Source organism: Tachysurus vachellii, chromosome 4, assembly GCF_030014155.1.
Source record: "Tachysurus vachellii isolate PV-2020 chromosome 4, HZAU_Pvac_v1, whole genome shotgun sequence".
NCBI classification, from domain to species: domain Eukaryota; kingdom Metazoa; phylum Chordata; class Actinopteri; order Siluriformes; family Bagridae; genus Tachysurus; species Tachysurus vachellii.
The window spans coordinates 8,630,313-8,657,188 of record NC_083463.1 but is presented as its reverse complement, the minus strand read 5'-3'; the positions used below and the strand labels follow the sequence as shown (position 1 = coordinate 8,657,188).

Sequence of the window (26,876 nt, the reverse complement as noted above, 5' to 3'; positions counted from 1 at the left end):
ACTACTTGCATGCATAGAGACAAGGAGAAATTGTAGAGCATGTGTGAGGCTGTAAAGAAGAGGAAGGGGGGAAAAAAAAAAAAACAAGTAAGAGAAGAGCAGGTACGAAAGTTAATCTACTCTGTATTAGGAGACATGAACTTTGCCTTACATGTTCTGAACCCATTTATACGCCCAAGAGTAAATTAAATCTAACATCAATCTGCACCCAATACAGGAGCCTTTCCTCTACAATCTATTGCCATGGTCAAACCCAATCTACCCCCAAACTGTGCACACACACACATACACACGCACATGATATACTAAGGAAAATTGAATAAAAAATAAATACACCCATAGACGGGCAAAACATACAGCTGCAGATGCAGTGAACGGGCCGAGCTACACTATTTCAGCTTGCCTTTGTCTGGAAGATTACACATCCGACACGGCTCATAACTTAGACGGGTTCTTGCTAGCTAAGTGACTGAAGCCGTGGGATCCATAATGAGGGATAACAGGAGAACAGTCGCTGCCCCCACAGACTTGAACAGGACAACCTCCAGCCAAAGAGCCATAACACAGACTAATGCAGCCATGACATGGACATGGAACATATACAGCAGTTAACCTCGTGTGTGTGTAGGTGTGGGTGTGTCTGTAGGTGTGTGCGCGTGTGTGTCACTAGAAACACATGGCTTTGGCTATGATTACAAGGTAATTTTATTATTTCTAAATAACAATCTATTAAAAATAAATTATATAAAAACATTACATAATTTTGCAGAGAATGACCCAGATGACTGACCACAAAAAAAACAACAAAAAAACAAAAAAACATTTGTACCCTGCTGGAGTTGGCGATGAACTCTCGCATGCCCTAGAACTGTGAGGCATGTGACAACATCACATATGACTTTCTAACAGGACACGAAAATCATTTTAATGGGACACAAGATAATGTAATGCTAGAGCCGGAGCTGATTTAGAGAGGAAATGACCTGGTTCCTGATGACCTTTGATCTACTGATATTTAATGCTGGCCATCAAACATTGATGAGCCTCAGAGTCACAGAAAGAGAAAAGGTGAAATACAGGTGTGTCGTACTGACTTTGAAAGCTATGCTTTATATATTAAAAAAAAGACATGGTAAGTAGAAGCGGTGCATACTTTGTACAGATATGAATTGCTAATATAGTGCTGTGAAAGTGCATTATTCATTTTACTGAACTGACTAAAACACATAAGTGCATTTGTTCTTTTAAATCATACTGTCAAAATAAAACCTATTATAGCAAACTATCACTCCCAGTAGACACAAATCTCCCTTTCTGCTGCCACCTGGCACATTTTAAGGGGCAACAATAAGCAAACAATCAGCAAGACTGAATAGTTTACACCTGTGTCCACCAAAAAGACAATCCATCTTGTCATTCTTATATATATATATAGCCAATCTACCCAACTCCATATTAATGCTCACACACAAAACAAATAATAATAAATTCCTGTGCTTTTGAGAAAGTGATCTAAAAAGAAAAGGAAACTGAAGTAAGAGTGTGACAATATGTACCTGCACCCCATTCACACTGTTAATCAACATACATGGTGAAGTTGAAGAAGCTCATATGACTGTGTCTGTGAGCATGTTGGGGGTTTGTGTGTGTGTGTGTGTTACACGAGCGTCCATGTGAGGGTGTGTGCTGTGGAGCATTTCGACCGTGGGACGAGCACAGATGAAGGAGAGGGCGAATCAGCACTCCGGCAGGGTGATTAACGATGTGACTTTTGTTTTGGTGACGGCGAAGAATTCGCAAGCCACACGGGGCATTCACAATAATGCTTGTCTGACCTATTTGTTTGCAGAGAAAGCATTAGTAAGCTCATCCCGAGGAAAAAGGGGGAGGGAAAAAAAAAACAGTTACCCTTGAAATGGGTTAGCTAGCTTCATTTAGCTAATTTCTATTGTTTCAATGGCTCTTTGCTTTAAGCAAACTAGGTAATGGAGGAATCAAGTGGTATCAATGTGCTAAAGACTATTAAAGGAGTAATATTATTTGTGAAGAGGCAGGTGAACACGTTGGAAATTAGTCGTAATGAAGAACAAAACTGGAGGGCAGCACGGTTACAAAACTGGCACACGCTGGAATAAGGAGAGATGATGGGGTTGAAATGCACCCATGATACTCATTTCTCTCGTTCAGAGGAATTAACTGCCAAATACATGTGTTTTTGTGCATGTGGAATGTGCCAAGGATCCAAAACCTGTCTATAGGAAGAAGACTGTCTTCCTTCACAAAGGGAGATTTAATGTTATCACTTAGATGTTAGACTGTTATCAGTATTTGTGATAGTAGAAGAACATCTGAACATCAGAAGTCTCTGGAGCTGTTCTAGTGAAAGAGATGAAAGTTGTTCCTTCGATAAAAAGATATTCCCTCAGCTGTGTGATGATGGTGATGGAGAGTTTATCTTGAAAATCTCTCATAGGTGTTCTAAAGGGTCGATATCTGGTGAGAGAGGAGGCCATCAGAAGGCCACTATGATCCTCATGAATCCATTCAGTGGGCCTTGTGGATGTGGGCGGGATCCCCAGAAAAAGACCACACCCCCAGGAAGAGACCACTCCCCCATGAAGAGACCACTCCCATCAGGAGTCAAAGGTAGCTAAAGCCGGGTCTCTGTCCAGCTGAACCTTTTGATCTCCTGATAATAAGATGAACACTTTTGCCTCACATGGACTGGACTTTTTATTATTTTTTTTTTTGGTTAACATAATCAATTAAAAAAAAAAAACATGATTATTATAGCAATAAAGAATACAGACAAAGGGGCAAAAAAAAAAGAAATTATTATTTACACCTCTGTCGGTTTTCCCTCAACCCTGTATGCATATTCGCAGCTGATCTGTAAAGCAAAGCATTCCATGTTACAGGACTATTTATGTCCTTTCACTCTAACAGCAGAAACGCATGCACTAATTTTCAGGTGTTCGCTGAATCTCTTAGTACCTTTTATTTTTTCATATGCCGAAGCCAGTCAGGTGAAATGTGTCTGTTTTGCTTCCCTGATTTTACAGACAAAACAAAACCCAGCAAGCCTGCAGGTTGTTGGCCAATGTTTCAGCCACGAGTCTAAAAATGTACGTACATTTATAAACAACGCTGAATATTATATGAAATGCTTTGCTCGTCCCGGATGCCTAGTTATCCGTCCACACCCGATTCCTTCCTACAATGTTTGCAGTAAAAGAAATAAATGATATTCTGCACCTTCAAAAGAATTCATGCAATCTTTAAGGCCAAGGACTGGTCTTGGCCGTTTGATGCTATGTGTTGTAATTTGATGTAAGACTAACCTCAGCACAGCGCTGAAACTGGAACAGAAATGTTGTCCAGATTTATAACTGTTTAATACATGACCAGTTACTGTGCTTTCCTCAGCAATGGCAGATTTTGGCCTTTTTTTGCATTTACATTTATGACATTTGGCAGACGCCCTTATCCAGAGTGACTTATTTATCTCATTTATATGACTGAGCAATTGAGGGTTAAGGGCCTTGCTCAGGGGCCCAAGAGTGACAGCTTGGAATTTCAACTCATCACTCTCCAACTAGTAATCCAACACCTTGACCACTGAGCTACCATATCCACTTTTTTTGGTGCACAGAATCTTTCCATACATCCACAGCATTGTAGCTCAGAAGGATATATACTATGTACATGCACATACACTACCGTTAACAGGTTTGTGGTAACTTGGAAATGTCCTTGTTTTCCAGTTGTGCACCAGGGCCTCCCACTACTTTTTCTGCTCTGGTTAGAACCACTGTTCTATTATGTGAGTAGTTCTCAACATGGTAAGATAAGTTCCCACTATGAAAAGAAAGTAAGTTCTTTTTTTCTGGCCATGTTGACTCTGTAAACAAACCCACAACTCCTGATGCTCCAGATACTAAACTAACCTAAAGAAGGCCACTTTTATTGCTCCCTTAATCACTACAACAGTTTTCAGCTGTGCTAGCACGATTGCAAAAGGGTTTTCTATTAATCAATTAGCTTTAACGTAACATGAGATTGAAACAGAGGACTGATGGCAGCTGATAATAGGCCTCTGTGTGAAAATGTAGAGCTTTCTTTAAAAATAATATTAAATTTATGTTTTCGAAACGGATAAAAATGGGTTTTTCTTCGGAAAACTGGCAAGTGATCCCAAACTTCGGGTAATATTCACACACACTTGCACACACACACACACACACTCGCGCACACACACACTCGCGCGCACACACACTCGCGCGCACACACACTCGCGCGCACACACACACACACACTCTCGCGCACACACACTCTCGCGCACACACTCTCGCGCGCACACACTCTCGCGCGCACACACTCTCGCGCGCACACACTCTCGCGCGCACACACTCTCGCGCGCACACACTCTCGCACACGCACACACTCTCGCACACGCACACACTCTCGCACACGCACACACTCTCGCACACACACACACTCTCGCGCACACACACACTCTCGCACACACACACTCTCGCACACACACACTCTCGCACACACACACTCTCGCACACACACACTCTCGCACACACACACTCTCGCACACACACACACTCTCGCACACACACACACTCTCGCACTCTCGCACACACACACTCTCGCACACACACACTCTCGCACACACACACTCTCGCACACACACACTCTCGCACACACACACTCTCGCACACACACACACTCTCGCACACACACACACACACTCTCGCACACACACACTCTCGCACACACACACTCTCGCACACACACACTCTCGCACACACACACTCTCGCACACACACACTCTCGCACACACACACTCTCGCACACACACACTCTCGCACACACACACACACTCTCGCACACACGCACACACACACACACTCTCGCACACACTCATGCACTCACACACTTCCCTTTCCTACCTGTATAGGTAAATTGTATTTTCATTAAATTCTTTTTGAGCTTTTATGAGACATTTGGCATTTCACTACATGCCAAACTGCGTATGGTTGTCTATGTGCCTAAAAACATTATGAATTAGAATTTAAAGTGGTTTAATAGGACATTTTCCAGGAACAAACGATCCCCTTGCTTCCCACGGCAAGTTTTTAACCCTTTCACTCTTCCTTCTATTATACATATGCAGTATTTACAGCATATTTGTCCCATCCTCCAGTTCTGCATCTTTGTACCTGCCTTTGTTCTCTGCAGATAACCAGAACAGAAGGATGCAGAGGTGATGGAGAGAATTGGAAGAGAGAAGAATGCAGTGGTGGGTTTATTACCAACTCTCTCCCACATCCTGTACTGATCAATACAGGAGCACTAAACGTGATGAGGGCCACGCCAGCCAATCCACCCACACTCCATACGTACATGTGTGTGTGTGTGTGTGTGTGTGTAAAGATTGCAACAGAAAAGCAAGTGCCTCTAAGTGTTAAACTTTCTCATGACACAAAACCTACATAAAGTCTGCATTGTTTGTCTGTGCAAGATCGCAATATATTTTATATATATACTGTATATACGCTTAGAATGCTAAGCGGAGATTCATTTTAAAAATAAATAACACAATCTGGATGTTATTAACAGATTGGAAAACACTTGTCCAAGAATTGATCTACAAAATAGTGCCAGGAGAGAGAATGAGCTGCAATTTAACACAAAGCGACAGAGATGAAATGGCAAAAGAGCAAGACAAAGAAAGGCTCTGCATGTGTGTGTGTGTGTGTGTGTGTGTGTGAGTGCATGCTTGTGTAATTTATGCCTCCGCGTCCATACTTTACGGCTTTCTTAATTCAACTCCTGCTACTATTAATGTAGTTAATGTTGAGATTATATCTATTTTCTGGTGGTGGTCAGGATTTACGAGGGCCATTCCTCCCCCACGCAGCCACCCTAAACACTCAATCACTTGTGCAGCGTTCACTGCTGACTGCACACTCCCACTCTCCCTAACACATACTGGGTCAGTGCGCTGAGGGCCGGGGACTTCACTGTCCCTGTTTAGTGTATTGTGTTTGAGTGTGCACGAACAGGGGGTGTGTCAAGGAAGTCAAAAGTGGTTTAAAAAAAGAAATAAATACAAAAAAAACTTAGATATAAACTCTACACAGGCAAAAAACCTGTGAAATATAAATTCTATTGCACTGGATCAGAGTGACTATAGCTGCACTGATGTGTGTCCGTGCTTAAAGAAGGAACCCGCTTCCTTTAAGCATGGAGCATCTCCATACATTTCTCTTTTCCCTCTGCTGCTCATTTCCCTCTCTTGTAATATTTCACGCAGAGTCACAGCGGTTCAAATTGAAAATCCCTTGATGAATCAATATTTATTGCAGGCAGCTAAATGAAGAGTGATAAGTCACCAGAGCTCAATGCTCAACGCAGAAACAAGCGCACTGTCTCACAAAATCTGAATTAAACAAATGAAGCCAAGTACAAGCCAAAACCCTAAAAAAAAAACAACAACCCTAAATGCACTTTTATCCTGAAGCCAAATGCATTTGATTTGAACTGAAATCTGGCCCAAATCACAGGGGGCCTATTAGATACTCAGCACTAATTGAAATACACATCATCAGGCTCTTCAAAGAATACACTGGTGTTTTTTCAAGCCGAACTCTTTCCACCGTCTCTTTAACGCGGGTCGGATAAACAAGGAAAATAATTTTTAACTGGGAAAAAAAAAAGAAAAGAAAACAGTAAAAACTTTGACTCCAGTTTGGATAAAGGTTTTGTTCTTTCTGTGCTAGGAAGGAATCAAACATGGCTGTTCAACTCTTCGGTCAATATTTGACCTGGTAAATCCTCCCAGATGCTGCTTTAACATCCTTCATCTAGGGCAAGGAAGGTCAAAATTACACAATAAGAAAGGCTCTGCTGATGGACACGAGCTTTGGTGCTGCACGCTTTCAGTATCATGATCGACAATTTTACTCAGAAATATGAATGTCTTTTAAAAACTGATATATGGGTAATATGATGCAATTATTATTTACAGATTTATAAGTTGCATATTTATTACACCAACCTAACAGTGCAGCCTTAAATGGCTGTTAGCACTTAACATTCTTTGCTGTTGTGCATCAGTAATTAACTGTGCGGTTAAAATAGCCTAATAATAGCAATGGCCTCAATCAGTCTGTTTGCTTTAGCTATAGGTAAACAAACTGGCACTGGAGGTTATATATATATACACACACAGCATATATACAGTATATATACAGTATATAAATATATATACAGTATATAAATATAAATATAATCTTCAGAAAGAAGATTGTTGATGCTTATGAGTCTGGTAAGGGATATAAAAAGATCTCAAAACAATTTGTAATCAGCCGTTCCACCTTCAGAAAATCATTTGCAAGTGGAAAACATTTAAAACAACTGCCAACATGGCCAGGTCAGGCCGTCAAAGCAAATTCACCCCAAGAGCAGACTGCACGATGCTTAAAGAAGTCTCCAAAACCCTAAAATATTATCATGTGACCTACAGCAAGCTCTTGTTACAGTTGATGTCTAAGGGCATGAATCTACAACCAGAAAGAGACTGCACAACTTTAATTATCATGGCAAGTGTGCAAGGAGGAAACTGACTAAGAAAAACATGAGGGCAAGACTGAAGTCTGCCAAAGAACACAGAGACAAAGGCCAAGACTTCTGGAATAATGTGCTTTAGACAGATGAGTCTAAAACTGAATTATCTGGACACAATAACAGAGGGCGTGTTTGACGTAAACCAAATACAGAGTTTCAGCAAAAGAACCTCATACCAAGTGTGAAACATGGAGGTGGAAGTGTTATGGTTTGGGGATGTTTTGCTGCAGCAGGACCTGGTCGGCTCATCGTCCCTTTTCCACAAAAAAGAACAGGGTGCTGGTTCAGAGCTAGCACTGGTACTGGTTCAAAGTTGGTTCCACTGGCGAACCTTCTAAGAACCGGTTTGCCTTTCCATCGGCTAGAGAGCATCACAGAGCCGAGTCTGACGTCACTGTATACGTGTCACGTTTCCCAGCAACGTTAGCGCAGCAGCGGCAAACACAAACACATCAACAATGGTGGATGTTGCTTGTTGCTTTACTGTTAATGCTCATGGCTTTGTGAACCTACATTAACACCCAAACGCGGCGAATCCAACGTATACGTGCAGCTCCATGTAATCTGTATTAAACGGAGGTTGTTATCGAGAAAATACATAAAGTCATTTTATCATTAACACAGAAAAAAGTTAGCATGTAGCTACCTACTATCATGTGTGCTGATAATGTATCATATCGCGGTAAAGTAAAAGTGTATTAAACATTAGTATACTTAAGGTACATTATCAAAGCGCTAACAGTAGCCCCGCCCACAGCCCCTGACACAAGCGGTTCTTAAGTCTAGACCAGCAATGTTTTGGTGCTACATAAGAACCACTTTTCCTGGTTCAGAGCTGGTGCTTTTGCTGTCGAAAAAGAAAGAACTGGTTCTAAATTAGGCTCTGGCTCCGAACCAGCACTCAAACTGCCTCGGCGGAAAAGGGGCAGAGTCCACTATGAATTCTTCATTGTATCAGAAGGTGCTTGAGGAACATGTGAGACCATCTGTCAAAAAAAACTGACGCTAAAATGGAACTGGGCCTTGAAACATGACAAAAACATACCAGTAAATCCACCAAGAACTGTCTGAACAGTAAAAAATAAAGAATTCTGGAATAAAAAAAAGACAAAGCCCAGATCTAAATCCTACAGAGATCTTGTGTGGTGATTTAAACAGACTGTTTATGAAGGAAACCCCTCAAACATCACACAGCTGAAAGAATTCTGCATTGAAGAGTTGGGAAACTTTCTTCCAGTCGATGTCAGAAACTAGTAGATGGCTACAAGAAATGTCTCATTGAGGTTATTTCACCCAAATGGGGAAACATTAGCTATTAGGACACAGGGTGCCATAACCTTTTCCTCAGTAAAAATACTCATTTTTGTTTATTTATTCATTTAAGAAGTGAAAACAAAGTGATTTTTTGTTGTTCACTTGTAATTACATCACTTTCATCTAAAGGTACAAATTAAAACAACATGAAAAATTGACATGTTGACATTATTTAATAAAGAACTGAATATTTAATGGGGTGTCCTAATTTTTTCACACGATTGTAAAATAAAATCAAATCAAATCGACACGCATATAAAAATGTAAATACTGTTCAACTGACAAACACTTATGCACAAAAAAATAATGAAAAATGTGTTTCACAGGAACTTTTTGCCCTAACAACTGCCCTTTTGGCTTCAGTTTTGAGTGTGTTTTTAGTAAACAGATTATCTCTGCATTTCAGCACAGGAAAATATATCTGAATAAATTCAAGAAAAAAAAGTTACTTCTCTCATAATTACTCTCATAACAAGAGGTCTGCTGTTCCGACTAATTCTACAGCTTTTCTGTGGATTGAGGTACAGAAATTCTTTTGGGGAGTCAAAGTGTCTCAGGAGTTCAGAAGTCAGAGCACTGCTCAGGTGGTCAGCTTTTCGTCTCTGTCATGAAATCCTTCCAGTGCAACGTTACTTTGGTGATGCAAAAAAATCCGGCAATGCACCACAAAAACCAGAGAGCATCGGTGCGCAATACGTAATCAATAAATAATATTTTCTGAAGCCATTCGGCTCAAAAAACTGCTGACAAATTCTCAGCCAACTTCGTCTACAACTCGTTATCGTTGTTCTAGCTCTCAAAGGATTACTTACTTTTAACTATATATAATGACTTTGAGTGCTTCATGATTTTAGTCAACAATCTTTTATTAAGCACCGAAACACATAAAATTATAGAAATAAAACTTGAATAATTTATATTTTGGGGTTTTTACAGTGACTAATGAGGAAATTAGAACGTCAGCGGAAATGAACTCATCGGTGCCCTGACGTGTAGTGAGCCAGAGTTCTAGACTACACAGATTCACGACCTAGGAAGCTGACTGAGACGCACCCTCAGTATTCCATCATGTTCATGAAACAAGTCATGCTCTGATCTGTCTCTATGCACCCTATATCTTCCGTCCTGCAATATTGTCGTCCTGCACTGTACATGAAGCAGAATAGGCTACCTTAGAGTACAGCCATTAAACTGACAATCCATTTTTATTTTACAGTTTTCCAAGTGTGTAATTGTTGCCTGGAAAGTTCATCTGTGGTAATCTCTGTGGAGAACTGGCTTCACCAAACCAGCTGTCAAATGTGTCTATAGCCGATGTGTGTACACTGTGGCATTCAGAGATACGCTAACATGTCTGAAACAGAAATGACCAAATGATATAATTTAAAGACATTTCAGCACTGTGTCGGAAATGTTTACATTCATTACATTTGTATATACACACACACACACACACACAACATATGTATGTCTTTAAATTTAATGTATATAAATTATTATTTTTTTTTGACAATCAGTCTTCAAAACTTCAAAACAGTCTGTCAGAACTATCAACGTGTTTAGCCCCGCCCCCTCTCTAAGATAAAAGATTTTGTATTTTTCTTGCTCAGAGTTGCTCTGAATTTGGTCCTGAATCACTCCTAATATAAGATTCCTAGTTAGAAATATTTAAGCTAAATTAGGAGCTCTCTAAGAATCTTTATGAATACAGGCCCAGACCTTCATATCCAGTCAAAAGCCCCTCTGTCCTCCCTATTTAATCTACTCCTACATCACCTCCTTTTCCTTATCCTGATAAAGCTCTCTAACAAACTAACACTTTTTTCTAGCAGGATTGCCTTCAAGCAGGCAATATCTGACTATCCAAGTAAGCGCAGATGCACAGAACTGCCTGAATCTCAAAACAAAGAAAAATAAGTGTCTATGAACAACAACAACAACAACAAAAAAAGGACAGATAAGAGACTAAGCGGTTACGAAAGAAAGAAAATAATAAGCATTTCATTTAAATGTGAGCAATGCTCTTAAGCTGTCGTAATACACGACATACAGCCTCTCTTTTCTACATGGGTGCATCTGGGTAGGATGGGGTGGGGTGGGGTGTGATGGGGGAGAATAATTTACTGTAGAGATCATCTTTTCTCTGTAGATAACACTGGGTGTAAAATATTTACACCCATGCGGAAGACTGATTCATTCATGCCATTAAGCAAATGTGATTTCCCACAGTCACTAGTGTCAGACTGGGGTTATGTTCTGATTGGTGTGTTTCTGTCCTGTGTGGTGGTGTGGCAGCTAGTACTTCCTTGGTAAGATGATAATTTATCCTATTTACCATTATATTCAGCAGACCTTCCTATCGAGGGCAGCGTGCAGAAAACCAAAGCCGGAAGAAGTGACGATATGAAAAACTAGAAATTTATGGTGGCTTGTGGTAAGTCATAAGTTTTTGAAAGCCTGCGTTCAGAAGGACGCATTGAAAGAAGCTTATTGTCAATATGATTTGAAAAGGAAACAATCGAATTGCACTTGAATATAACCGATACCTCAATTGAACCCCTATGATCTCAGTATGTCCTATTTTCAAATGTCAATTTTTTGTAAGAAACTGTTTCACATATTAATTGTGTTTAAAATAAAGAATTAAAATAATAAATAATAAAAGTCATTAAAATAAAGAATTAAAGTTAAATTTTCGAATCTGATCTATCTAAACGCAGTGCATAATATCGGTATGGCTCTGAAAGTAGATCCGGCTGTGACGAGTAAATATTACGCACGATTATTGTTGTATCGTATTGTTTCTATAGTAACAGCTCGTTCACTGGGACTTCTACAGCAGACTCTCAATAAACAGATTTTTATAAAGTAAAATGTATGATTGTATTTTTTTGTTTATTTGTGGAGTGTTTAGGCTTTCCAGTTTCATTGTAAAGTGATGAGTTACATTTGAGAGAGAGAGAGCGAGAGAGAGAGAGAGGGAGAGAGAGAGAGAAAGAGGACTGAAGAAGGGATGTCTGTTTATGCTATGTTATGTCTTACATCAATAATAACAGGGTTAGACATAAGACAAAAAATATATATAGTTTGTTATGTCCCCAAGAATCCACAAAGTTTCTCTGTCCTGAAAACGTACATTTGTTGGAAAATGTACGTTTTCAGCTATTGCTGGACCTTTACAAAGCACTAAAGACTCCAAAATTGGCAAATAATCATCATCTCCGAACAGAAAACTCTTCACCACATCTACAATTAGTGTGGTGTCTGTTATACATGCCCTGGTGTAGGTATGAGTACAGGCGCATTATTTCCGCATACAAACCTGTGATTTGTCTCTCAGATGACAAATAAATTTAATCTGTTCATTCTGACCAATCAGGATTAAGAATCCAAAAGCTCTGTAGTACAAATCAATCTAATTTCATCTACTTTCAACAAATAACATCTAATTTTTTTTTTATAAATTAAACATGACATAATTTCTATCAAACTGGATATCCTGACCAGTATAAAAATAAAAAATGGCATAAATAACTATTCAGATGCTTCACCCTCTACTTATTCAAACTGCAAAGAGAAATAGAGAACCCACTGAATCTCTAACCGTATATGAAACGTTGTGGAAACTAACGGCTCTGTGATTCCACTTAATTACGTGAAGCCTTTCATAGAGCACAATAACAGTGTTATAAACTCATCCTGAGCAGACGGTGTCCATTAAAAGCCATTATTTAAAAAAAAAAAAAGCCATTTATTCCCACATGGGCATGGAGTGTATCATAGCAGCATGTTTACGGTGTGAGTAATAGATTACTGTGACGAGCAACGCCTTCCACCTGTCATAATATTAGTGGTGATGAGGTGCTTATATCACGCAGTGTTATTAAGGCCAGCCAGTTAGTTAATGTTTTATTATGCGCCTTCCTAGAGTCTGTTTAAAAAAAAAAAAAAAAAAAATGCAGCGTGTCAACAGAGAGGCTTTAATCAGGCCTGTAATTGGTTATGGTGGACTAAGATTGCATGTGGGCTGAAGGACACACACACACACACCCCATTTATTTTTTATGGCAGAATAAAAGTCATTAAACATAATTCTGTAGAAAATATTAGTGGACCAGTGGTGCTAGTGTGACTGAAAGGAAACAGTAAGGTCTGTATATAGCGGTCCACAACTGATTAAAATGCACCTTACCTTGCTGACTGGACTCTCTTGACTCTGTAAGAGAGGGCGGGGTTATGGTGCTGGAGGTGTGTCCTGCGCGTGTCAATCTTGTAGCGGGTTTTAATGACCCTTTGAGATGCCGGATTCTGTACCAGGAGAGAGAATGGGTCTGTGGAAGAACAGATAAAAGCACAGGAGGATATTTACAACTCAGAGCTCACAACACCGTAGCGGGCGATACGACAACATAACACTGAATGATGACTGAATGCGTTTCGATTATATTCAAAAACAAACCTGCGTTTTAATTTTGTTTTAATTATGAAATGAAACTTCGCAAAGAGACAAAAAATAAATTAGAATTGCAAACCTAAAATTTGAATTTGGATAAATACATAAACAAATAAACAAAACACTGAAAGAAATAGGAAAAATTGTGAAAATATTGTAGTATATATTAAAAAAAATAGATGTTTAGATTACGTCAAGTACAAACTTTTACCACCACGTCGGCTGCTTCCGATCAGATTGCAATCGGACAATTGTTTTTAAATAAAAGTACATAAACATTACGATATCCACATAGCCATAAAAAAGCATTTTGTGGTGTAATTTATCATGATATTGATATATTTTTATTTTAAAAAAAAAACAGTCAGATTTAAGAGAACATACTACATTTAGTTGCCAAAAAACGTAACATTCCTTATTAAAATGTCATTTCGTTGCTTACACGAACCTTATACTTAGAATTCACGTAGCTTAATGGTAGTAATATGGGTTCTGCTCAGGCAGAGACATGGAGATCGATCGATTTATTCAGGGTCTGGGAAATACGCGACAGAATCGAGCAAGACGTGAAAAAGACTATTTGCAATAATGTAATCACATGGAACTCATATTTGTATCAAGTAAATTTAATGACTTTTTTTTTTCACTTGGCGTCAACCTGTTGACCAGACACCAGATAAGTTTTCTGACAGGAATATTCTCTGACATTTGTAATGTAATAAACCATAAATCTATTTAACCAAATAATATTTTCATTTGGCTGCTTTCTAATCTTTACTTGGTATCAGGTTAAACAAACACATTGGTAAAAAGAAAAGTCTTTTGACTCACAATTTAAATATAGATAAATTAGATTAGAGTAATCAGATACCAGCTATCGAATGCTCCTGCCTAGCCATATTGTCATTAAAACAAAGAAGAGGGCTTACATATTCTGTAAAGACAAAAGTGGATAAAGTTTAAAAAAAAACCTAAACAAGACATTTAGTCATTTAAACAGAATAATTCATTATTTGCCTCCAAATCAGAGAGGAGTTATTTTGACCTCAAGTGATGAGACAAAGGCTGATGTGGATGATGCTGATAGTCAATGTGATGCTGATAGGGAATGTGCTAGCCTAGTGGTTAAGGTGTTGGGCTACCCATCGGAAGGTTGTGAGTTCGATCCCAGGTTGCCACCAAGCTGCCACTGTTGGGCCCCTGAGCAAGGCCCTTAACCCTCAATTGCTCAGTTGTGCAAAAATGAGCTAATGTAAGTCGCTCTGGATATGGGCGTCTGCTAAATGCTGTAAATGTGTAAATGTCAATGTGAGAACTCCTTTCTTATTTAAAACTCATTTCTAATTCTTTACCATTAATCAACAATGTTGTTTTTATATATGCAATGTAGGTTATACTGTAGAGGCAGGTAGAGTGACGTATCCTATACTAGATATAGTAAAAAAAAAAAAAATAATAAAATAATAATAATAATAAAAAAAAAATAATAGGAAGGGTTTTCCCAGGCCACCGCACAAATTTGCTGTACTTTTACATGTGAGCTGGAAAAGTACCCGAGATCAAACATGGCCAACTGTTTTAATAGTAACGAGCAGAGATCAAGTCAGTCAGTACCTCTAACGCCATAAAACTCAGTACTCCTTCCTGCTCACACACACTGCAGAGTCAAGCATCCGCTCTGACAAACTCCCTTCAGTGACAGGTGCGCTCCCTAATAAGCTGCACATGTAAAAATGAAGGAATAACAAAGGATGAATTTTTATCAGCCTAATAAATCATATCCTCCGTCTCCCCCCCCCCCCCCCCGCCCCCCTTTCGCTCCTCTCCTTTCTCTTTAAGTCTCGTTCATTATATCTTTTCACATATCCATCAGAGAAGAGACGGAAGGAGAAGGCGAAGGGAGAGAATAAGTGTGGCTTTTATTTATTTCTGTATCCCTTCATTTATCCATCATGCTGCTTTATGGGTGGCTGGGCAGAGGTGACATGCATGCATGAGGGCTGAGTAAAAGATGGACTCTGCATGGCGGCTCCTGCACACTGCCATTTCACACCAACGCTAAAAAGCCCAAAGATTTATTCCTGCCAGCTACCATTTAGCATGTTAGACAAGTCAGCGGGAGAATGGAATTACTTATGGAACTTTAAGAATTCTGTAAAAAAGCTATTCAACACTTTTTAATAGCATTTCATTTTCCGCAAAAGCTTTTACTACGCCATAATGGGGGTGATGCCTGGATTATAAGCAAGGCCTGTCTCCGTAGGGTTAAGCAGCTTGGCTAAGGAAGTGCCATGTAATAAACACCATGCTCTATTATAGTGCACAGTAAAATCTAACAAAGCCATTATTTCCTCTTCCTCGTAACACACAGACACACACACGCAGGCATGTACGCACACAAAAACCTTTTCTTCCTATTTTCCTTAGTGTCTCAGACAACTCTTTGTCTAATGAGTGAGCAGAGAAACGGAGGCCGGCTATGAGGAGAAATATCCAGAAGAAACAGAGGAACACGATAAAGGAGCATCAACACGTAAGGAGAAAGCTACAACCTGACCTGAACTAACAATCTACACAAATATAACAAATATATAATATCAACATAGAGTATCTCCAGCTAATAGATACAGTAGGATAACAAACAATAAAGATGGCCAACTCTCAATCACTGGCTGTAACAAAACTAACTAACTACCTAACTAACTAACTAAATTAATAATAATAATAATAATAATAATAATAATAATAATAACATACATGAAGCTATTGTAAATCTAGAGAAGACGTCTTTTTTTTTTTTTTTTTGGAATGGATCAAAATTGCTAAAACTGGCAAACATTCTCACGTTGCTGTTTTTTATTAACACAGCCAACTCACTGTATAATGTTGAAGAAACTTAAAAAGCAAATAAAATGACAAAAAAACAAAAGGCGACCTAGTCTTAAATCTTATACAAGCTGTAGAGTTAAACTGGTCAAAATCTGTCAAATATAAAACTTAAAAATAGCGAAATAAATACTTAGAAATACCGAAACCTTCCTACTCTCCAAGTATGTCCACTTCCCTACTCTCTCCAAGTATGTCCACTTCCCTACTCTCCAAGTATGTCCACTTCCCTACTCTCTCCAAGTATGTCCACTTCCCACTCTCTCCAAGTATGTCTGTCCACTTTCCTTCACTCTCTCCAAGTATGTCTGTCCACTTTCCTTCACTCTCTCCAAGTATGTCTGTCCACTTTCCTTCACTCTCTCCAAGTATGTCTGTCCACTTTCCTTCACTCTCCAAGTATGTCCACTTTCCTACTCTCTCCAAGTATGTCCACTTTCCCTACTCTCTCCAAGTATGTCCACTTCCCTACTCTCCAAGTATGTCCACTTCCCTACTCTCTCCAAGTATGTCCACTTCCCACTCTCTCCAAGTATGTCTGTCCACTTTCCTTCACTCTCCAAGTATGTCCACTTTCCTATTCTTTCCAAGTATGTCCACTTTCCTATTCTTTCCAAGTATGTCCACTTTCCTATTCTTTCCAAGTATGTCCACTTTCCTATTCTTTCCAAGTACGTCCACTTTCCTACTCTCTCCAAGTATGTCCACTTTCCCACTCTCTCCAAGTATGTCTGTCCACTTTCCTTCACTCTCCAGGTATGTCCACTTTCCAGCCCTCCACAGGTTGTTATTTTGGATCAACTCAAATCTCAGAACAGTATCCTGACCTTCCCTGACATCAGTGACACACTGGCTTGAGTATCCTTACTGCTAATAACAACCCCCTTTACTGGGGCTTTCCAAACTGGGTTGCCTGATGAGTACTTATCAGAAAACTATCCTTCATGCTTATCCCTGTGCAATGGACACACTGCTACAGATTACGATAGCTGGCACAGCACAGCGCTTTTTTAAATATATTACAAAAACACCAATTTCTAGCTCGTCTGTAGCCGCTACAAGCTAAATGCTGCCTCATAATTTGCGGCAGCTCTGGAATTCAATCATGTCTCATGGGCTAATATTCAGCCCTCCTGTCTAGCGTCACCACTTCAGCACATTAACATTTACCCCTTTACACCTCAGCTATTGGTAGCTGCTAGATCTAGGGGTCATGCCATGCCATGACTATCATGCTATGCCTTATTGAGGTGTTTGCAAATTGCATTCAACACCAAATGGGATCTCTCCTTCCAGTGTTAACAGAGATCTTCAGTAACACGCCCGGACCAAAACATGATTAGATTACAGCATAATGCCAAATTTATCTGTCACATCTGTTTTATTCGTATATGATCCGATGGCTCCCGAAGAAACATGTATCCTTTGCCCTGGGAGCGATGTCTGGCAGTGTTCAGTGAGTCCCCAACCCTCTGGTCCTGTCCTGCATGATGATTTATTTTCTCAGATTCTCTTTTATGCACCTTTCAGCAGTAGGACTTGCTCAGAGATAGTATCTGCCTTCATTTTGGGATTTGGGAAAGGAATTTACAGGAGTGTGTATATTATTTCATTAGCTTACAGCATTTCCAAGTCGGAGACAGCAAGCGTACAGCAACAGGCCAACACGATACTACACAGGCATCCCGTTTCCCCAACGTATAAATGCCCAAATTGTAAATGTCACAAGGTTTTGCACACTTTCTTTACAGAGCCTGGTCCATGTTGACAGAATAGCCATTATAAGATGAGTAAATTGAGGCCAAAAAGGGAATCACGCAGCAGATGATCATCAGGCTGTGAACCAAGACCAAATTTTGGCAGGAAAATATTCCAAACATCAGCACACTACCACCAGTTGCCTAAATGGTTGCAAAGGCAGGTCAGATCCATGTATTTATGCGGTTAAAATTGAATTCTGACACCACCATCAGGTGGTGATGATTTATCAGACCAGTCATCATCTTTAACTTCTCGGTTTCTGTGACACTGTGTCCACTTTAATCTCAGATTGCTGTACTTGTCTGTCAAGTACACTGAACCCTGATGTGTCTTCTGTTGTTGTAGCTCATCCACCTCAAGGTTCGATGTACAGTATTGTGCCTTCTGTGATGCATTTCTGCTCACCATGTCTATAAAGAGTGATTATTTGAATCAGCTTGATCCAGACGGGCCGTTCCGCTCTGACCTCTCACATCAATGAGCCATTTCTCCCTGCAGAACTGCCACCAACTGGATGTCTTTCATTTCTTTGCACCATTAAGTGTAAACTCTAAATTTTGTTTTGTGTTAAAATCCTAGATCAGCATTTTCTGAAACACTCAAATCATCTGCTACCAGCAACCAGGCCAGAGATCACATTTATTTCCCATTCAGAGGTTTGATGTGAACGTTAACTCGAGCACTTTATCTGTATATTATGTTAATAATTTATGGCATTTAATACACAATATCTCCCACTATGCCACTTTATGACTACACAAACTGTTTACAGCTCTTTATTTTATTTATTATTTTTGCACTCTCTGTAGATGAAGAGTGTATTGGCATAATATAAAGCACATTAATGTAATTGTTTTTTTCTTTTCTTATTTAACATCTGTAACAACTACACTATGACAATAAAGGTATTCATATTAATGTCTTTATAAAATATGCTGTTCATGCTTACATACTTAACCCACTGATGTTCAGATCATCCTGTGGCCTGGGAAAACCCTTCACATGGTAAAATTTAAACTGTTTTTTAACACTTTAAATTTGTTTTTTTCGATAGCAAGTATCTTAATCACAAGCACAGCAAAAGAAATTGCATTTAAAGATTTCATTCCAATTCTACTGATAGATGCCAACACACTAAAATAATTACATTTCCATGTATGAATTATGCATTCATTTACTATGGAATACACCTGAATTTCAGGAATACACCCTGGATGAATACAGATGGACGGACAGAGACGTACAGACAGATGGACCGACCGAGACATACAGACAGACGGACCGACCGAGACATACAGACAGACGGACCGACCGGCGTACAGACAGACGGACTGACAGGCGTACAGACAGACGGACCGACTGAGACGTACAGACAGACAAACCGACTGAGACGTACAGACAGACGGACCGACTGAGACGTACAGACAGACGGACCGACCGAGACATACAGACAGACGGACCGACCGAGACATACAGACAGACGGACCGACCGGCGTACAGACAGACGGACCGACTGAGACATACAGACGACAGACTGAGACGTACAGACGGACGAACAAACTGAGACGGACGGACCGGACGGACTGACTGTGACGGACGGACCGGACGGACGGACGGACTGACTGTGATGGACGGACCGGACGGACTGACTGTGACGGACGGACGGACTGACTGTGACGGACCGGACGGACGGACTGACTGTGACGGACCGGACGGACGGACTGACTGTGACGGACCGGACGGACGGACTGACTGTGACGGACCGGACGGACGGACTGACTGCGACGGACCGGACGGACGGACTGACTTTGACGGACCGGACGGACGGACTGACTGTGACGGACCGGACGGACGGACGGACGGACTGACTGTGACGGACGGACCGGACGGACGGACTGACTGTGACGGACCGGACGGACGGACTGACTGTGACGGATGGACGGACGGACTGACTGTGACGGATGGACTGACTGTGACGGATGGACGGACGGACTGACTGTGACGGATGGACAGACGGACTGACTGTGACGGATGGATGGACGGACTGACTGTGACGGATGGACGGACGGACTGACTGTGACGGATGGACAGACGGACTGACTGTGACGGATGGACGGACGGACTGACTGTGACGGATGGACAGACGGACTGACTGTGACGGATGGACAGACGGACTGACTGTGACGGACGGATGGACAGACGGACTGACTGTGACGGACGGATGGACAGACGGACTGACTGTGACGGACGGATGGACAGACGGACTGACTGTGACGGACGGATGGACAGACGGACTGACTGTGACGGATGGACAGACGGACTGACTGAAACGGACGGCTGGACAGATGGACTGAGAATTAATTGTACAAATCAGGAGAATAATTGTGACTGATTTTCACTGCATGTTCCCCAATTCCACTGCATTAATGTCAGGGTCATGGCACTGCCAGCACAACACAAAATGTTCTACTGAATCTGTTTAAGACGTGAGTGTAATAAAGCAGAATAGTGTTCTCCCAAACGAGTTCCCACTACATGATGTGTAAAGAAAAGTAGACTTCATAATGAATAATAAATATTGCAAAAATATTGTGGAAATATAGCAATGCACCTCAAAGAAGAAATAAAATTTTGTCTTTTGCCCGGTTAATACAAAAAATTTGTCCAGACACATCAAACCTCAGTAGTACCACACAAAATTTTAGAATCTGTAACAGAAGCTATCTTCTACAAACATTTACACACATTGTGTGTGTGTGTGTGTGTGTGTGTGTGTGTGTGTGTGTGTGTCCATGATATTGCAAGGACAGTCTGTTTCATATGTGCTGCACAGTGATTTATAGTTTCAGTTGGGCAGCATACAACTGGACCTTAAGGCAAATGTGTGTGTGTGTGTGTGTGTGGGCATGGGGGCAGATGCAACCAGAAGCTGGAATGTACTGTATGCGTGAACATGTGAGCTTGTAGGATTACTTAGTTGGCTTGAAGTCACTTTTTCACACAGCACCCATCTGTATTGCAGTCAGAGCTATTTGAGCGTCCCTGGGGATGACAAATTTTGCTTGTCAGTGAGCTCGTTCCTTACACACCGAACCCCTTATGGAGTTATTCACAACACTGTTCTACCTTACCTACTGTTTAATGACAGTGCTGCAGTACGTCGCTACCATGTTGAGCACAATGTGCCAAAACTAAAGCAGTGCTCCCTGTCAAGACCTTTTTATTTATGTGTGTGTGCTTGCATGTGTGTGTGCCTGTGTATGTGTGTGGCAGGGATCTGTCAGTGGCCTATTAAGGGGAAGATTGAGACCCCACTCGGTACAAACTCACTCAACCAACACAACCTGCTGGGCTTTACAATCAGGCCAGGGGACTCATTCATCGCCCGCTGACAACCCAGACTCGACTGTGAGCCGAAACGCACTGCCGATTATTTACTCAGCTTACACCAGCTCCAACCAGTGCTGTGCACTCCCACCTTTATCTATTCCTCTCTCTCTGACACACACACACTTTTTTCACACTGTTTCCCATGCTATTTTTCTGACTGACCTCTCGCTGCAAAAAAGCTCCTACAGTCCTACAGTAGTTGTTATAGTCGTTATAGTCACGGAACTGTCGAAAACAGACGGAAAATAAAAGGCAATATGACACAAAGAAAAATATTAACTCTATTTGAGGAAGCCTCCACTGGACATTACGATTCACTCATTCAGGAGTCGTGTAAATTTGGTCCATGGTCAATGTAAGACAGTCGATGTAAGGCTCTTTGTAATATTTTAGGAAAATATAATATATAAAGCACTTATTTGAGATCATTACTATAAGAGAAATGTCTGTAGTTCTCTAGACAGTTTGTCATTCTTAGTCTTTACCATCATTCCTACATAAAAAAGTCATTCGTTGATAGTTGCATTATATTTTCTAACCAGATCTTAATTTTTAATATTTCATATAAATGTTTATTTGTTTGCTTGTTAAGTTCACAGGCAATCTCTTTCCTTATTAGAAAGAAAGAAAGAAAGAAAGAAAGAGTATAATTAATGTATGCATGAAATAGATCCAAATTATTATAAAGCATCAATCCATTAAAATGTATAAGAAGCCTACATGTTTATAATACTGCTATTATTTATTCCCTCTAAAACTTCAGCTACTTCAGAAACTTGTATAAATTTGATTTCTTATCTCTTTGCTCTTTTATGTGAAAACAATGGTCCCCCACAATTCGGCTCAAGCCCAGTCATTTTTAGGGTCATGATAGAGGACAATGTCCCGTCCAGAGAAAAGCTGTTTCGTGTTGAGGTTTTGTTCAAACCGACCATCGAAAATACCCTTGCTAATGAATTTTTTTTTTATTGGTTGTTGCGTTAAATCTTACCCATATACAATAGTGCTATTTTCTGACTGGCTGTTGTGTAGCCTATTTTTTTGATTGGCTGATAAGTGTCAGGCTCGACTAAGAGCTCCAGGGAAGACGCGCTTGATTCCTGCCCGGTTCCATAGAGACAGGCTTATTAAATATATGATAAATAGTCAAAAAGTTTTTCTGCGTGACAAATACGATGTGTGGCGTGAGAGCGTGACAAAAGACCGAAATGAGTGACTGTCACACACAATGCGTGACACTTGACAGCCCTGTATAATGAAGGATATCACTTCGAAGTATCTTTGAAATAAACTAGAACTATAGATAAAGTCTAACTGACCCTTGTTACTCTTTAACATGTCCCAACGAATGTGATCTGCTTATACTGGAGCAATTTGTCAAATATATATTTTTAATAATTAAAGCAAAACCCATCGTACTTTTTCTCCGTTTATAGTTACACTAAATGTTTTTAACTTTTTAACTGACCTATCAGACCTGAGAGTTCAACAAGACTGAGGTGCAGTTGTAAGCGTGCTGTGGTGTGACGAGGGACGGCACTCAAAACAACGTTAAACTCTGATCATCAGGAGCAGATGAAACATGCTGAAAACGCTTCTGCTCACGTTGCTCGATCAGCAGTTGTGTACTCATCTTAAACACATTTCGGTCCTTTTGGAAACCCTCCCTCACTTCCATCTCTGCTGTGACATGGTAGTAGTGACACCATGCAGAAGCAGTATCCGCTTAGGGATTATCAAATCGTGTTATCGCCCATTTTCGGATCCCCTCAGCAAATTTGACAACTAATTCCAGCTAACTGCACTCCCATTCTTTACTCTGGCATCTCCGTCACATCATTAATCTTATTATTGACAGCAAGAGACCCCCTACTCCTGCTACAATCCCCTTGGGGCTCGTGTTCTGATTCCCACTGGGGTAGCAGCACTGCGATTAAGCATTCTCTTTGCTAAAACCACCAATGCCTGGCATGGGTCAAAATAACAAATTACGGATGCAGGGCGGAACCTTTACGAGCAAAACGGCGATGTAAATAGGCTGGGAGCAAGCCGTGAGACACCTAGCGAAGTGTGTGTTGGCTCTGGATTTGTCAGTCACCCAAGTATTTTTTTTTACCCCGTCACACTAAATAGCAACATTTGATTCATATTCTAAAAATGATTGCCAGGGCCTGGGTTATGGGGCAGCTGTCTGAGCCGCATTCTCAACACCAACTGCTGTAGCTCAGCAATCACATCTGCATACCGAGGTGTACTGTAACTCCAGGCATTCTCAGTCAAAATAAACAGGAGGGCCTACGTCCTTAGAAAAGTACACATTACCGCAGAAATCACATTAATCGTATTAAAAGCCCATTAACTAGCATTAGCTTGGTGGCCCTGGGATCGAACTCACAGCCTTCCGATTGGTAGACCAATACCTTAACCACTAGGCTTTAGGAGGAAATGCTTTATTCCGCTGTCCGCAACAAGGCATTCCCTCTGTTTTTATTTACCCCTTTAGTGTCACCCAGATGAGTTTGGGTTGGAGTATGTGGAAAACGACTTCAAATGGTACAATGTAAGAACAAGATTCTTCTTTTAAACTGTTACCAGTGAAGACATAAATTTAGTTTTATTGTATATAGATATTTGGGCATCTGGGTCAATACTCGCTAGAACTACCTTTTGGCAATTATTATGTCCATAAGTCTTAAGGGACACATGTGCGTTATGAATCCTGATATTTTCTGCCAGTTTCCAAGTCTCTGTTGATCAAATTCATCCTCACCTCAAAATGCTACCACTAGCATGCTTCTCTGGCACGAATAGCAATATTTACATCATTTTTAATTATGGATAGATGTTAATAATAATAATAATAATAATAATAATAATAATAATAATAATAATAATAATGTTATCTATTTTTGCCTTTTAGTTAGATTTTTCTGTGATCAGGACTGACGAGACAAATGACGCAAAAAAAGCCTTTGAGATTTGATGTTTATGTAAAGGATGAGATTATATGAAATTTAATTGATAATTATTATTTTCCTAAAACAGCCCATCCTGAAGTGTTGGATTTAATGCTTGTGAATGTTGACAAGTTCCTTCCTGTTAGCTGATCATATTATTATTAAAACACAAAGTGCAATGTCCTGTGTTTTGTCTAGGAAAACTTGGCACAGATCCCTGCCGTCGGAGACTCTTTCCAAAAAATGTTAAACAAACATCTCCTTCCAGAATATTTTCGGTACATTCTGTACGTCTCTGTTTGCCAAGTAACACACTTTATATTAACCGGTTCATTATTATCCCTTAATCCCTTATAACTACATACGAACGTGCTACTACAGAAATCACTGGATGAGAATAAAATATCCAAATGTGTACATTAATATAACGGTATTGTTTGTCAGAGCTGTGCAATTATAAAAAAAAAACAAACAAAAAAAACAACTACACAAAATGTAAGAAAATTGAGTACAAACAAACGTATATTTTGGTTAGTAGAGGCAATTTAGAAGATCAAGCTCTATCTTAATTCTTGAAGTAACCTTGAAAGATGCTTTAAATAAAAAAAAAGGCGCTACAAGAGACTCCAATGGCCTCCTGATGCTGATGGACGGATTGCAGGAGTGTTGGTGGACTAAGAGGAGCTCTAATTGAGGAGGGATGAGATGAGAGATTTGAGTGCTGCCCCAGAAGTGAGTCACTATGTTTCATGTCTGGTGATGCCAAACAGCTCCAGCGTGACTGTGTCAGTCATCACTGTCACCCAATAGTCAGTGAAAGCCAGTGAATGAACATATACTGACCTTGCTTTAGTTAGACCACTGACAGCATGTCACTCCATAACTGACTGGCCTATCTACAGCATTATTAACAGCTCTGCTTCAATGTCATGTGCTGTGATTAACACGTCCGTTCATATCCCTGTTGCACTGACTTGCACTTTTACACCAAGGTATCTTGCACACCGATCTCTTCATGAGTGTCCAGTGGAAGCTGAACACACTCTCAGAGACCCCAACACTCATCATTTGTCTACTGAAGACTTCTAGTTGAACAGGTTTCTAGTTGAACAGAACCATTTATCATCCTATCGCACTGGATGTGTTGTCACATCACGTAGTTATGAGTTAAGAATACGTTAGCACTGCATGACAGCTGGTGAAATAAGATTTCTGTTCAACACTGAAAATAAATTTGCTACAGTTACTCAAGACATTTAGGAGGAAAACTGTTTCACTGTTTTAAATCAACAGCCAGCTGGGTTATATTTCTCACTGTATGTTATCAAAATGACTAACTTTACCTCAGACTTGTGATGAAATAATTTGTTTGTTAATACCGCGAATACACAAAATCGAATTGAATTTAATTCTTGTCTAAAATGTCTGATATTTGAAGGTAAATTTAGTTTTATTGTATACATATATTTAGGCATCTGGGTCAATACTAGCTAGAACCACGTTTTTGGCAATTATTATGTCTATAACGCTTAAGAGACACATGTGTTTCAGCATTGTGAATCCTGATATTTTCTGCTTAGTTTCCCAGTCCTTCTTTATCAAATGCATCCCCACATCACAACGCAACCACTTCACTGGCACAAATGGCATTATTTACATCATTTTTATTTGACTGAAGTGTACAAAGTGGAAAGGCTGCGTTTGGCAAGAGCCAGGTATGTTAATTGAAGCAAAAGCTAGAATGATTTTGTTAACGTTAGCGTTTGAAGCCAAACAAGTGTTCTTAAGACAGAGAAAACACTACTGACCCTCCTCTCTCCTTAAATACATTACTTCATGCCTCCTTAATTCAGACTGCTCTTAGTGCCAAGAGTTGTATAACTTCTAATTGGTCCCTCTGAGCACTGAGGAAGAACAGGCATCTGCTTAGGGTGGGCACAGGCCTGGGCACTTCACGACCAGAACAGCTGCCCTCAATGTCACTGAGCTAAATGTAAGGGCATTGCGATATCACAGGTGCCGAGCATCTAGGATACGTACAGAGTTTTGGTGGGTAATCAATAGACTGAAAAGGCAAAGACTAAATCTTGCTTGGGGGGAAAAAAAAAAAAAAGTGATTTGCACTAGTATTCACTTAGTGATTTGCACTAAGAGGTTTAACTGGCAAAAAAAGTTGCAGATATACTGTTTTACACCAAGTGGTGAAGTGAAGTGGTGAAAGGAATTTCCTCTCTGAATTAGCATCTCATCGTATACTCTACAGCAATGAACTTCACTGCTTTCAAAGAAACTTAAAAATAAACAGTAAAACTCTCAATCCTGCAGATCCACTTGACCACAGAAATGAAGCGTTACGTTAACGGTTAAAGCTGGTATTCCAAAAACCTTAAGATATTAATATATTCTGGGACCTAATTAGTAAACAATGCTAACAAATCTAATAAGTGTTTACTTATGAATAAAATGGTTGTACA

The 26,876-nt window shown here is 40.1% G+C and overlaps 1 protein-coding gene across 1 annotated transcript in view; it reads right to left on the bottom strand.

The window, feature by feature from the left end:
• The window catches only part of zc3h3 (zinc finger CCCH-type containing 3), a 73,849-nt gene that overhangs the window by 19,639 nt on the left and 27,334 nt on the right, over window positions 1-26,876 (bottom strand). The window contains exon 4 of the mRNA XM_060867568.1: window positions 13,148-13,286. Within this exon, the coding sequence (XP_060723551.1) occupies window positions 13,148-13,286 (139 nt within the window). The remainder of the gene's footprint in view (window positions 1-13,147; window positions 13,287-26,876) is intronic.